Raw genomic sequence first — 14,560 nt, forward strand, 5'->3', positions numbered from 1 at the left:
ACTGTGGTGGGCCCTGGTGCAATGCACCGGCTGCAGCACCGGTAGTTCCGTCTTTGCCTCCCAACATGACCCATTCTAGGAGGGATAAAATGCTCTGTTCCTGGACTTCCCTCAATCAAGGATTGCTGTTACCTGTGTTTTAATTGATAGTAAAAAGTGTTTCACTGCAGTTTGTCCCTCCTGGAATGAGTCATCAGATCTTGTGGGTTTTGCATTTTATATAAGTCCCTCACGCAGTGATTCAGGCGGAATTTCACAGCAGACCCCAGACTGAGAGCACATGCAGTAGACTGCCAGGCAGGGATGGCCTGGGCTCCGAATAGGCCCTAGCATGTGTGACGTGCGCACACATGTCCTGATGGGGGGCAGAGATGACTCACGGAGCGTGCCGCAAGTTGGGAGGGCGTGGACTTATGGCATGCCCTCATTACCATGGTAACGATTGTCCCAGGGGTGCGCGCAGACACGACACATGGGGTCGTGCCGTGAGTCAAGCGGTGTGCACTCACGGCATGCCGCCATTACAATGCAAATGCACTGATCAGAGAGCCAGAGGCTGCGCCACAGGCCTTCCATAGACTCTCTGTGGAACTGGACTGGACCACCTGCCCATCGGCCCTTCTGGCATATGTCAAAATTGCCAGATGGGCAGTCCGGCCCTGCTGCCATGGCAGAAATTAATATGTTATTAATAAATATATATTAAATATATCATATAACAGTACTTTACAGGTACACAGCCCAGAACTCCTAAGGGTAGTGTTACTGTTGTTAACCAACATTATTGGTGCACATGCACAGTCACACTGGTGCACTGCTCACTGCTGCTGAAGCAGCTGTAAAGCAAGGAGTTACTGTTTGACATGTCCCTAGTTAACTACTGGCTGAGCTAGATGGATGTAGGCAGTTAGCAAAACATTCTTTTTATTTTTTATAGTGCAGTTAAGGAACATCTACAGTATAATACTTGCATTTTTGTCACACTGATGATGTAACTTAACTGCAGCACAATGTTGTTGTTTTTTGTTACTGCCAGTTCCTCCATCCTAATACAGGGATAGTGTCAACCCTGCACAGTGTACACAGGGGGTTGTCACTGCCGGGTCTCTACATTGCAGCCTGGAGTTCCATAAAAGGCAGCATTAACCTTTGGTGCACACTGGTGTATTTTTTGTCACTGCTTAGCATACATTGCAGCGCAGAGCTCCTAATACAGGGCAGCAACATTAACCTTTTTTTGGTGCACAGTACCCGCTGACTTTTTTGATGAAAAGTTTAAAAAAAAGTATTTATTTTTTTACAACGCGTGTTTGCTGTAGGTGCCATACCCCACGGCATTCACATAAATATAAGCACTGTGAGTTCCCAGTGTGAGTTGCCATTTGTGAAAAAAATAAAAAAAGTTTTATTTTGTAAACCTTGTGAATTATAATCAGTCGAGAGAAGAGCAGGAGCAACAACCAAATACTAGTGCTGCAGCTGCTTGCACCAGTTATGATGATACTAGTCCTTCAACGTCATCTACTAAAGCTGTTACATTGGTAAAGACAAAAACACCCTTAATAAAGGGTAAGTTTACTGCAGAAAACATAAAATTGGCCACATGTAATTGACCTCACACAGCGGCAAGGAAAGTCTCGGACTCTGAGTTTTGGTTGTGCAACTGTTAGTGAGGCATCATCTTCTGCCTCTCATGATGATGTAAGACCTTATCACTCAGGGTCTAGAAGACTTGTCAAAAAAATTAAAACCGGAAAATCAATGCTGAAAAAAATCACTAAGGCAGTAAAACAAACTGTGTGCTCATAAACATCCCAAATCTCTGAGGAGAGTCTAAGGGGTATATTACCTAAAGGTCCATTTTATTCAATTTCCATTATTTCCAGATTGATTAAGTTTGATATCAATGTTGGGCTTACAGGGCTAAAACACATTTACTAACATGATTTTCATATACATTTTTAATTGTTAGTAAATGTGTGTTTTATCCCTGGAAGCCCAACATCTTAATCAATCTGAAATCGATGGAAAATTATGACAATCGACAAAAAGTAAATATACCCCTAAGTTCACGAGTACTATGTTTGAGCCTGACCTTTCTCATACTGTACTCATTGAGAAACATCCAACATTTCTGCACCCTCTGCAAATGTGGGGATGAGCGGCACAAGTATAGCTGGTGACAGAATTTGAGGATGCCACTGTGGAAGTGCAAGAGGATGAGAGGGATATTTGTGTAGCTGAAGCCTGGCTAATGATGATGATGATGATGATGATGTTGTTGTTGTTGTTTGTGTAAATCATACACCAGTGAAGCAGTTATTGCCCATGATAAGAAGACCATTGTCATGGCCACCTCTTATGTGTGGAATTTGTTTTTATCCAAATCCTGACAACAATTGTCTAGCCATCTATAACATTTGTTGAGCCTTATTAAGAAAAAGTAGGAACCTTAACCATTTAGGAACCTCCACCCTGTTACATCATTTACAGCGAGTTCATAGAAAGTTTTGGGGAAAATCAGAAACGTATGTTAAAAAAAATAACAAACAGTCCAGCATCAGCTACTGCCCTTTTCTCAGCTAAATCCCAGCACCTGCAATCTCCTCAGAAGAATCCTTGAGTGCTAGGCCTGCTGCTGTGGCTCCTGGAGGTGGATCTTCATCCCAAAAGGGGACAAAGACTACTATTTGTTTCAAACAATTGACTGTTTAACATTAATTTGCAAGAGGAAGTAAGTATGACATCTGGCAGTCACACAGCAGATCACTGATGCCGAGATGGCTATGCTAGTATTAGGTTTGCCAACACAATCAACATGGTGGAACAGAGCTTTTTAAGAAATGACAGAGGCATGCAGGAGATGCTTTCTGTGGCCCAAAGCATGTAGGCGATTGCAACAGCTGCAAGAACAGTTTAATTTGCCCTGCCATTAACTGAAGCAAGAGGTGGTAACAAAGTGAAATTCGGATGGAGGAACAGCAACAAGCCATCCAAAGCTACACAACAAACCATGACATTAGGAAATGAGGTAGTCTGTACCTTTGTCCAGCATAGTGGAGAATACATTACATGTTGTGCAAGGTGCTGAAACCAATCAATGTATTGACCTGTGAAGTGAGTTCAGACACTGCTGGCTTGAGTCAGGTGATTCCCCTAATTAGACTTTTGGAAAAGCAGCTAGAGGAATTGAAGGAGTAGATGAAGCAAAGCGATTCCACTAAGTATGTTGGACTTATATATCAAGTCCTTTGTTCAAATCGCCAGGATCCAAGGGTTTTCAACATCTTGAAATTGGATCACTACATTTTAGCGACCCTTCTTGATATTAGGTTTAAGTCCTACATTATGTCTTTCTTTCCAAATTCCCCAGATTTTAAGAGATGCAAAGAGCTTCTGGTAAGCAAGTTGTCAGCTCAAGTGGTACATGACATGACGTCTTCTCCTTTAGTTTCTCTAGCAACTGCTGCCAAGAAAAAACTGAGCTTCTCAGTAGACTCAGTGGAGATGCAGATGAGTCAACACAACATTTTGACAACTGGCCAGTTCTAAAACAATTGTCCAAAATTAGTGACACCTCTACTGTAACTCCATCTGATATGGTCAACATCCAAAGAATGGTGGAGGATTATTTTATTTACAGCATACAAGTAGGCATGTCACAGAGTCCCTTTGACTACTAGAAGTGAAAAAATGCAATTTGGAGGACCTTGTACAAACTAGCTTTTCATTACTTAAATTGCCTACCCTCCAGTGTGTACTCAGACATGGTCTTCAGCATAATCGGGAACCTTGTCAGCGATTGGCTTAGAAGGCTACTTCCTCAAAATATGGAAAAGATAAAGTCCATAAAAATTAACTACATATTCCATGAGGAAGACCTTTACTGACAATTACATCAAAGTACAGAGAGTAATGGTGGATTCCAGCCAGGATGAATTAATGTTGTGTGAGAATGATGTTAACACTAATGAGGGTGAGGATGATAATAACGATGACATCTTGCCATTGTAGAGATCACTGATGGTAGGTACACACTTGTAGATATATCTGCAGATCAATGGATCTGCAGATATATCTAAAGCCGGATTGGGCAGTCTGTTGTGCAAACACACTGGTTAACATCATCCTCACACAACATTAATTCACGCCGTGGTTCACAGACATATCGCGTTGGCCCTGCAGCACACACGATGACCAATATATTTACAGATTTATTGGTGCATTGTTGTTTGTGTACTGGCAGTCAGCTGACCACCCGTACACATGCTGCAACAGCCGTCAGTGATTGATGGCTGAACTGGGTGTGTGCATGTAAATGGACACACAGTTTGTGATGTCAGTCACAACAGAATGGCCAGTGTGTTTGCATAACACACTGCCCAATCTGGCTTTAGATATATCTGCAGATCAATTGATCTGCAGCTATATCTACAAACTCTAGAAAAAGCAGTCGATGAAGTGGCTCGGGCTACCCATCATACTCCACGTAGACTTAGATGTCAACCGTGGCACTCTAAATTCACAAGACACATACAAAAACTCTCACGTAAAGTAGAACATCAGTGGCGTAAATCTCGTAGTTCAAGTGACTTTCTCACATATAAGATCATTTACCACTCTTATCGTGATGCTCTGGACACTGCCAAACAAACATATTTCCAATCTCTCATCTCTGCTCAAGCCTCTAACCCCAAGCGACTTTTTAATACATTTAAATCACGTCTTATCCCACCCTCACAAATCCCACCAGCCACTATCAGATCTTGCTTCCTATTTCAAGGATAAGATTGATAAGATCCGAAATGAAATGGTATGCTTTTCTACAGCCAGAGACCTGCTCAATTCCCTTCCTGAACCCTCTAACACTTTCTCTTCATTTGATCCCAAAAATGAAGATGAAGAATCTGCACTCTTCTCATCTGCCTACTCTACTACCTCTCCTCTTGATTCTATACCCTCACAAATCAGTAAAGCTCTGTCTCTTGCGCACATCCCAGCCTTAACTAAAATCTGTAATCTCTCTCTCTGTCTACTGGTATTTCCTTCTCTGTACAAGCATGCAGTGATTACTCCCATTCTGGAAAAACAAAATTCTAACCCTAACTCTCTCAAATTACCATCCCATTTCTCAGCTCGCATGCCTCTCCAAGCTACTTGAAAGACTAGCCTACACTCGCCTCAAACACTTTCTTAATTCACAAAACTTGCTGGACCCACTTCAGTCAGGATTTTGTGCCAAACACTCCACAGAGACTTAATTGAGGTAGTGAATGATCTGGTCATTGCTAAATCTAAAGGCCATTACTCACTACTTATTCTTCTTGATCTCTCTGCTGCTTTTGACACTGTTGACCACTCTCTTCTAATACAAACACTACAATCCCAAGGTCTTCGGGACACAGCCCTTTCTTGGTTCCTATCTTACCTATCTAATCGCTCCTTCAAGGCTCAGTCTTAGGTCCCCTGCATTCTCAAACTATCCCTCATCTCTTGGCAAACTAATCAGCTCTTTGGGATTTCAGTATGTGGATCCGAATCAGAATCCGCTTTATTGACCATATATACAACAGTCAAGTAGGCAACAGATAAGCAGGGGGGGGGGCAAGTAAAGTCATACAGATAGGAATACTGTAGGGACACATGGGGGTTATATGTACGTCTAGTCAGTCAATGTTAAGGAGTTCAGCAGGCGGACTGATTGGGGAAATAAACTTTTGAGGCTTCTGGTGGACCTGGCGGGGATGGCCCTGTAATGCCTGCCTGAAGGGAGCAAGTTAAACATGCTGTGGCTGGGGTGTAGCTGGTCCTTTACTATCTTCGTTGCCCACTTTTTAGCTCTGGACAGGTACAGGTCCTGGACTGAGGGAAGGTCGGCCCCGATGATCTTCTCTGCGGTTCTGACCACCTTTTGGAGCCTGCATCTGTCCCTCATGCTCGTGGAGCCGTACCATACCAATATCGAGGAGCACAGTACCGACTCCACAATTGCGAAGAAGAGGAGCAGAAGCTTCTGTGGGATGTTTAACTTCCTTAGTTGCCTGAGAAAGAACAACCTATGCTGTGCTTTCCCGACAGTGGCGTCAGCGTTGGACTCCCATTTAAGGTCCCGAAAGATTGTGGTCCCTAGGAACTTGAAGGAGTCCACTAGCAATACCACTCTGTCAGCAATCGTTAGCGGAGGTGCACTAGCTGACTTCTTCCTGAAGTCCACTATAATCCTGACAGTTTTGAGGGGGTTGAGCTCATTGTTGTTGTGTCTGCACCACTGGGCCAACCTGTCTACTTCCCATCTATAGGCCGATTCGTCCCCCTCCTTTATGAGGCCGATGACATTGGTGTCATCTGCAAATTTGATGATCTCTACTGATTGTGCCTCTGAGGTGCAGTCATTTGTGTACAGGGAGAAATACAGGGGTGAGAGGACACAGCCCTGGGGGCCCCCTTTACTAATTGACTGCGCTTGAGAGGTGAATTCCCCCGCTTTCACCACCTGTGTCCTATCTGTCAGGAAGTCTACTATCCAGGAACAGGTTGCTTCTGGGACCCCTAGGTGAAGTAATTTGGGGTGGAGGATGCTGAGGACGATTGTTTTGAAGGCCGTGCTGAAATCGTCAAACAGTACCCTAGCATAGGTACCGGAAATGTCTTGGTGCTGTAGAATGTAGTGTAGGTCCAGGTTGACTGCATGATGATACTCAAATCTACCTATCCTCCCCAGATTTGTCACCATCTGTTTTGGGTCATGTCACTGAATGCCTTTCTGCCATTTCAGCTTGGATGACATCTCGCTACCTCAAACTTAATATTTCCAAAACAGAATTAATTAAATTTCCACCAGCCAATAGTAGTTACCAACCTGATATTTCTATCCCTGTTAATAACTCAGAAATCATACCCATACATAGTAACATAGTAACATAGTTTCTGAGGTTGAAAAAAGACATTTTGTCCATCAAGTTCAACCTATTTGTGGTCTCCTTCGCTGTATTATTTTTAGGACTAATTTTGACTGTTGCTAATGTCAGCCGTTGTGTTTATTCCTCTTTTTTTATTATAACTGTAGTGCGTGACTACGCACCATAACCCTGTATATCCTTGTCCATTAGGTACTTATCTAGCCCATTCTTAAAGGTGCTGACTGAGTCTGCCATTACTACTCTCTCAGGCAGGGAATTCCAAACACGTATTGTCCTTACTGTGAAGAAACCTTTACATCTCTGTGTGCGAAATCTCCTCTCCTCCAGTTTAAGCGGGTGCCCACGTGTCCTCTGAGTTGATCTTACCAAAAACAGATCCCCCGCAAGCTCTGTGTACTGTCCCCTTATATATTTGTAAATGTTGATCATGTCCCCTCTTAGTCTCCTCTTTTCCAGTGTAAACATGCCTAGTCTTGCAAGCCTTTCCTCGTATTCCAGCGTCTGCATCCCCTTAATTAGTTTGGTTGCCCGCCTTTGAACCTTTTCTAGTTCCAGGATATCCTTCTTGTAGTATGGTGCCCAAAATTGTGTACAGTATTCAAGATGTGGCCTCACTAGTGATTTATATAGTGGGAGTATAACACTCTCATCCCTTGCATCAATTCCCCGCTTTATACATGTTAATACCTTGTTAGCCTTCTTTGCTGCAATCCTACTTTGGGAACTGCTGCTTAGTTTGCTATCTATGTGAACACCTAAGTCTTTTTCCAGTTCAGAATACCTTAATTTTACCCCATTTAGTATGTAGGTGTTATTTTTGTTCTTGCTACCAAAGTGCATTACCTTATACTTGTCTGTATTGAAGCTCATTTTCCATTTTGCTGCCCATGCTTCCAGTTTGGTATCATCTGCAAAAAGTGACACCATGCTCTCTAGATCTACTGCTAGATTGTTAATGAAAATGTTGAACAATAGTGGTCCAAGTACAGACCCTTGTGGCACACCACTCAGTACTTCAGTCCAATCTCAAAAAAGTTCCATTTACAACGCGCTGCTCCTTATTATCTAACCAATTTCTGACCCAAGTGTATATTGTGCTCCCTAGCCCTAGTTCTTGTAACTTATAGACAAGTCTCATGTGAGGTAGTGTGTTGAAAGCTTTAGCAAAGTCTAAAAATATTACATCCACCACCTTACCCTGATCAAAGTTCGCACTAACTGTTTCATAAAAGCCTAGTAAGTTTGATTGACATGATCTATCCTTCACAAATCCATTTTGGTTCCTATTAATAACCTTATTGGCTTCAATGAACTTCTGTATACTATCCCTTAGAATACCTTCCAGTACTTTCCCCACTATAGATGTAAGACTAACTGGTCTATAATTACCCGGTTCAGCTTTACTTCCCTTTTTGAATGTCAGCACTACTTCTTCTATACGCCAGTCTTTGGGAACCATGCCTGATGTAAGTGAGACATTGAAGATCAAAAATAGCTGTCTTGCTAGTTTAGAGTCAAGCTCCATGAGACCCCTTGGGTGAATTCCATCAGGACCAGGTGAATCTTAATTTTTTTTTAATCAGTCACAGACTACCTCCTCACTTAAATAAGCACTTAGCAGTGAGACATTATCTTTGTTGAGATTGTGTGTTAATCCCTGCATTTGGTCATCTCTTGTAAATACCAATGAGATAATTTATCTGCAATGTCATAGTCATTTTTTATTAAGACTCCCAGCTTGTCCTTTAAAGGGCCTATACTCTCCCTCTTTAATCTTTTGCTGTTGATATATTTAAAAAAAACTATTGGGGTTTGATTTGCTCTCTTTTTCTACTAGCTTTTCAGTTTCTACTTTAGCCGCTCTTATTTATCTTTTGCATATTTTGTTTCAACCTTATAGTGCTGAAATGACTCCGCATTCCTGTCTGATTTGTATTTTTTTTAATGTTCGCCTTTTTTTACCCATTAGTTCCTTAATCTTTTTGTTAAGCCACATTGATTTGGAATTTTTAGTCTTTGTTTGCTGCCCATGGGAATAAATTTGAGAGTATTACTAATGAGCAGTGATTTTAATACCTCCCATTTCTTCGTAGTATTTTTTCCTTGAAACAAAATTTCCCTTTCAATGTCCCTTAAAGCTTCCCTCATCATGTCAAAGTTGGCTTTGTTAAAGTTTAGTGTCCTAGGTGAGGCAATATAGGACTGCTTATGAAAACCGATATTGAATGTGACCATATTGTGGTTGCTGATTTCTATGGGTTCCCCTACTATAATATTTGATATAAATTCCCCATTGTTAGTTAATATCAGGTCTAAGATTGAATTATACCTAGTTGGTTCCTCGATTAGTTGAAGTAAGTAGTTGTCATTTAGTGTGTTTAAAAACATATTACCCCTGGCAATATCACATGAATCATTTCTCCATTTTATCTCTTGATAGTTAAAATCTCCCATCACTATTACGTTACTCACTCCTGATGCTTTTTCAATTTGCTTCAGTAACATTCATCATCAGACACATTAATACCAGGTGGCTTGTAGCATAGCCCCAATACTATCTTTTTTGTTCCCTTTCCCCCACATGCAATTTCTACCCATAACATCTCAACAGTATATCCAGTCCCCTCGTGAATATCTTCCCGTATATCAGGTTTTAAAAATGGCTTTACATAAAGACATACCTCTCCACCCTGTTTACTTAATCTATTACTCCTGAATAGCGTATAACCCTCTAGATTGACTGTCCAATAATGAGATTCATCCCACCAAGTTTCAGTAATGCCTATAATATCATACTGTTTGCTTGCTGCAAGGACTTCTAGTTCCCCTTTTTACCTGTAAGGCTTCTAGCGTTTACATATGTAGCCCTGCTTAGTGTTTATCAGATGTATAGATGGATATTTAAATATATATATATATAATATAAATGTAATATTTGTATTTAGTATATAATGTGATTTGTGTGGTGGCATAGCGGTAACAAGGCACCAGAGGGGGACCACGGAAATTTTGAGAGAGTCCCCGTGTGATGGAAAAGAGCTGCCACGCGCGGTGAGTGGAGAGAGCAGAAGACCGCGAGGCACAGGAGGGGGGATATAAGAAGCAGCTCCACCAGCAGTTAAACAGATGAAACGGTGGACCCTCAGCAAGCTGCAGCTGTTTTGAGCAGAGGAGCGGATGAGCGGCTGAGCGAATGGGCAGAGGCAGCCTGAAGCCGGAGAGCAGGGGTACAGCCTGAGACCAGCGAGCAGAGCCGCTGTCTGAAGCACTCGCCAGAGAGAGAGGTGCGGTTAGTGGCGGAAGCTGCCTACCGCCAGTAAAGAGGATGGCGAGAGAGATGACCGGAGAGGCCCAAGGCTGTTCTGCAGTGAAGAGGGGATGGAGCGGCACCTCACCTGTCGTCCTAATGGTGCTGGACTCAGGAGGCGACCGGATCCCGCTAGCAGTGCTAAGGTGCAAGTAAAATAACCTGCAGTGTGTGTGTCTGGGAGTCACTCTTTCTGTACTGAAGAGGTGTGGTGGAGAGGCAGGGACACAGCAGCCTGACCAATTAAAACTACAGTAAGGAGGAGTCGGGGGAGTGGAAACCTGTCATTATGCCCTATAGGGGCGAGGTCAGAGGAGGAGGCGTGACAAAGCCATCATTCATACAGACCATTGCATTGATCTCAGGCACCCTACTTATTTCTACTAGACTGAGTATGAAACATAGATGAAAGTAAGCTTAAGAGAGTGATATATTCTTTCATGCATAGATCAATCTGCAGCGATACTACCCAGCAAGTAAAGTAGAGCAGGCAAGCTATTAGAGAGAGAGAGATTGAGAGACTGCATCCTGCATCTGTTCATTTATTTCAAGCGATTAAAGTGATTAGTCTGTATAAAGTAAGGTAATCTCACAAACAAACCACAGAAATAGCCAATACTCATCAGTATGATAGTATTATATGCCATGATGACTGCTACGCTCAGTATTTATGCCAAATTGGGTTTGTAACTTATGCTAAAACCCCAACCGGTTAGACGACCAGGTGATCTGTAAAGGCATACAGTTCATACAGTTATGCCGAGCCAATAATATGTGACAAAGACAAATATCAGCTCATGAAAGAGGATTAACCACATATTAAGAAGCAGCGCAGAGAGGGAATATAAAGTGGAGACTTATAACTTTTAAAATCCTATCAGACCAGAAGGAGAGCTTATTTACAAGGATACTGTCTATAGTTTAAAGGAGTGAAGCTAGAGATAGCGTATATTCATAACTGCTGCAATAGTCTTAATAGCTACATCGGGAGATTGCCAACACCACAGTCTCCCAAATAACTGCTAGTTGTCACGTCATCAAGGGCCCCAACTGTGCACGTATAAACTATATGAGAACTATGAACTATATGAGAACCCGGGTTACTCTATAAGGTTGTTTCAAGAAATTATTTTCTTGGACGAGAGTTTTTTTTGTATTGCATGCAAGGGAAATCGTATAGATATTGACTGGGAAGGGAGGTTTGGGTTGTAAAGTTGAAATATATGAAATTATACTTGTGTAAGAACTGATAAGAGTTATAATTCTAACGTATATATAAAAAAATACAACTTACCTGTTGCGGACTTGTCTAAATCCGGACTTTGGCACCCTGGAGAAAGAGAAAGGTAAATAACAGTTGATGAGGGGAGTTATGTAAATATTGTTAACATTGTTAACCCTAGGAAAATATATTAAGATTAATTGGTAACTGCTTGTCCCAAGCGAGCCAATAAAGTATAGTACTGTAACTTGGGTGGAGGCACGTAAAGCGACATTGTAGCGTCATACTATAGTAGCCAAAGAAGGGTTACATTTGGAGGCACTGCTGAGATCCTGAGATCTCACTACTTGGGAAATAACATAGAGAGATTTACTGAGGAAGATATAAGTGCTTGGTGTCGTAGGAAGGGGAGAGATCCCAAAAAATGTTTGAGTGTAGGATGAAATTTTACAGAATTTTCTGATGAGGAGATAATAGAGAAATTGGCAAGATTGTATGGTATAATTAGACCCCGGATTGTAGACAAGTGGATAGGGGGGCTAGGAAGTATAGTAGCGGTATTAATAGAAACAGACAGAGAATTGGATGTCGAGGTGATACCTTCAGTAGTAGTAGCTAATGAGGAGACGGGAAGGAGATGGAGTATTATGTGGCCCAATACACAGGATAAGGAAGTGACTAGTGCACCTATATCAGTCTCTGCTTCAAGCAACCCTGATAGAGGCGAAGGGGGTGATGAAGAAGGTGATACTCATAATAGTAGTACCAATACAAGCGACAACCAGTTCGAAGGCGTCATGGATAGGGTGGTCACCCAACTAGAAAGGTGGCATTATGAGGGAAGTTACCGGCGGTTGCGGATATTCTCTGGAATTACCCCCGTACCATTGGGAGAAGAGACGTATGAGGCTTGGAAGGAAGCCGCGGTACAGCAAACAGAAGAATGGCAGTGCCCAGATTGCATTAATAGGCAAAGGGTAGTGGAAAGCCTGAGAGGACCTGCTATGGGAATCACAGAGGCAGCTAGGCGTAGTAATCCCAATGCCACCTTGGAGACCTACTTTGAGTCATTAGACTATGCTTATGGGATGCTTGAAGATGTAGGAGATCTTACCTCTAGACTACATCATACATTTCAAGAACCAGGGGAGAGGTTAAGTACATTTTTATTTAGGCTGGATAAATTACTATATAAAATAGTAGATAAAGGGGGTATAACCAAGGAAGATGTCGATAAAAGCAGGATGAAACAACTACTGTGGGTTGCTTCCACCATAGATCCGGTTGCCCAGAAATTGAGATGTTTGCGAGCTAGAGAGCCCCCTCCCACATTTAATGAATTACTGAAAGAGATAAAACAGGATGAAGTGTTAATAGATATGAGAGAGAAAGTCGTGAAAAAGGTTAAAGTGGTCCAACCGGTGGCAGAAAGTAACACTTTTGAAGATAAAATACTGAAGATGATGTATGAACAGAATAAAAAAATCAGTTTATCGCAGCACAAAATGCCAGTGCTACTGCTTCCTCGCAAAGGTCTAGAGATATCACCCTAGTGAGGGGTTTAGGTCGAGGGAATACTAACTATGGACGAGGATGTTTTAGATGCGGAAGAACCGGACACCAGGCTTTTGAGTGTAACGCAGCAAGGAATACGAACCGGAGTAATCCCAGAACCCCGAATTACAGTCAAGACAGAGAGAGTTCAGGGCCGGGAAACAGTCGGGGGCGGTCTGTGGACCCCGCACAGGCCCCCTAGAAGTCAGTTGTTGTGCCATGGGGAATTCCTGGTGGAATGGTAGATTACCTGAAGGATTGATAGGACCTGCTCCATTATTAACAGCAAATATAAATGGGTGTCACTGCAAAATTTTAGTAGACAGCGGTTCTCAAGTCTCTATCATATTCGAGAATTGGTACAATGAAAACATCTCTAATGTACCCATTCAACCATTGAGCGGTCTAGTAATATGGGGTTTAAGTGTGGAAAAATACCCATACTTAGGATATGTACAGGTTACCCTTGAGGTTAATAAATATGCCCATGACGGAGTAAGATTACAAGTGCCTCTCCTTGCTTTAGTGTGTCCCGAGATTCCTGAAGGGAGCGATGAACCCCCTGTGATAATCGGGACAAACACCAGGATTTATCACATCCTCACTGAATGGCACAAGGAAGGAGATGGACATTCAACTGCGACTTACCACGTATCATCAGAAGGAACAGAAAGGAGTTCAGTTGGGTCGACAAGCAAATTTGATTCGTGTTTCCAAGGGAGTGATATCGCCCGAGAGGAGAGGTCTATTCTCATCGCAGAGTTGGAATCTAGAAGCCAGGCTTTCTGTGGGACCTTGGAATGGCAAAGGGGGTAGAGCATAGCATTAGATTGACGGATGAGATGCCTCTCCGCGAGCGATCTCGAAGAATTGCTCCAGCTGACTTTGAGGATGTGAGGCAACACATTAAGGGTCTGCTCGAGAACCAAGTAATTATAGAATCTAGAAGCCCTTATGCCTCCCCTATAGTGGTTGCTCGAAAGAAAAATGGAACTATAAGAATGTGTGTAGACTATCGGACATTAAACCAGAGGACTGTGTCGGACCAGTACATGGTGCCAAAAGTGGACGAAGCGCTGGATTGTTTGCAAGGGAGCTCGTGGTTCTCAGTGCTGGACCTAAGAAGTGGATTTTATCAGATATCTATGAGACCAGAGGATCGAGCAAAAAATGCTTTTATATGTCCTCTTGGATTTTTCGAGTTCATGCAGATGCCGCAGGGGGTGAAAGGAGCCCCTGCTACTTTCCAGAGGGCAATGGAAAATACCGTAGGGGACATGAATTATCGTGAGGTCATCGTGTACTTAGACGATATCATTGTTTTTGGGGCCACGTTACAAGAACACAATGATCGACTCCTCAAAGTCCTGGAGAGGTTGATGGAAGCAGGGTTGAAACTGTCTCTGGAAAAGTGTCATTTATGCCAGTCTAGGGTGAAGTATCTTGGTCATATAGTTAGTAGGGAAGGAGTGGCTACTGATCCTGATAAAGTGGAGGCAGTTAAGAATTGGCCTCATCCGGTTAAACTCAAGATCTTTCTTGGGATTTTGTGGGTAT

General features: G+C 42.5%; 1 protein-coding gene across 1 annotated transcript in view; it reads right to left on the bottom strand.

Moving 5' to 3' along the window:
• The window catches only part of LOC134909835 (uncharacterized), a 66,376-nt gene that overhangs the window by 23,950 nt on the left and 27,866 nt on the right, over window positions 1-14,560 (bottom strand). The window contains exon 3 of the mRNA XM_063917142.1: window positions 11,522-11,557. Coding sequence (XP_063773212.1) covers window positions 11,522-11,557 — 36 coding nt within the window. The remainder of the gene's footprint in view (window positions 1-11,521; window positions 11,558-14,560) is intronic.

This window comes from Pseudophryne corroboree, chromosome 4, assembly GCF_028390025.1.
Source record: "Pseudophryne corroboree isolate aPseCor3 chromosome 4, aPseCor3.hap2, whole genome shotgun sequence".
NCBI classification, from domain to species: domain Eukaryota; kingdom Metazoa; phylum Chordata; class Amphibia; order Anura; family Myobatrachidae; genus Pseudophryne; species Pseudophryne corroboree.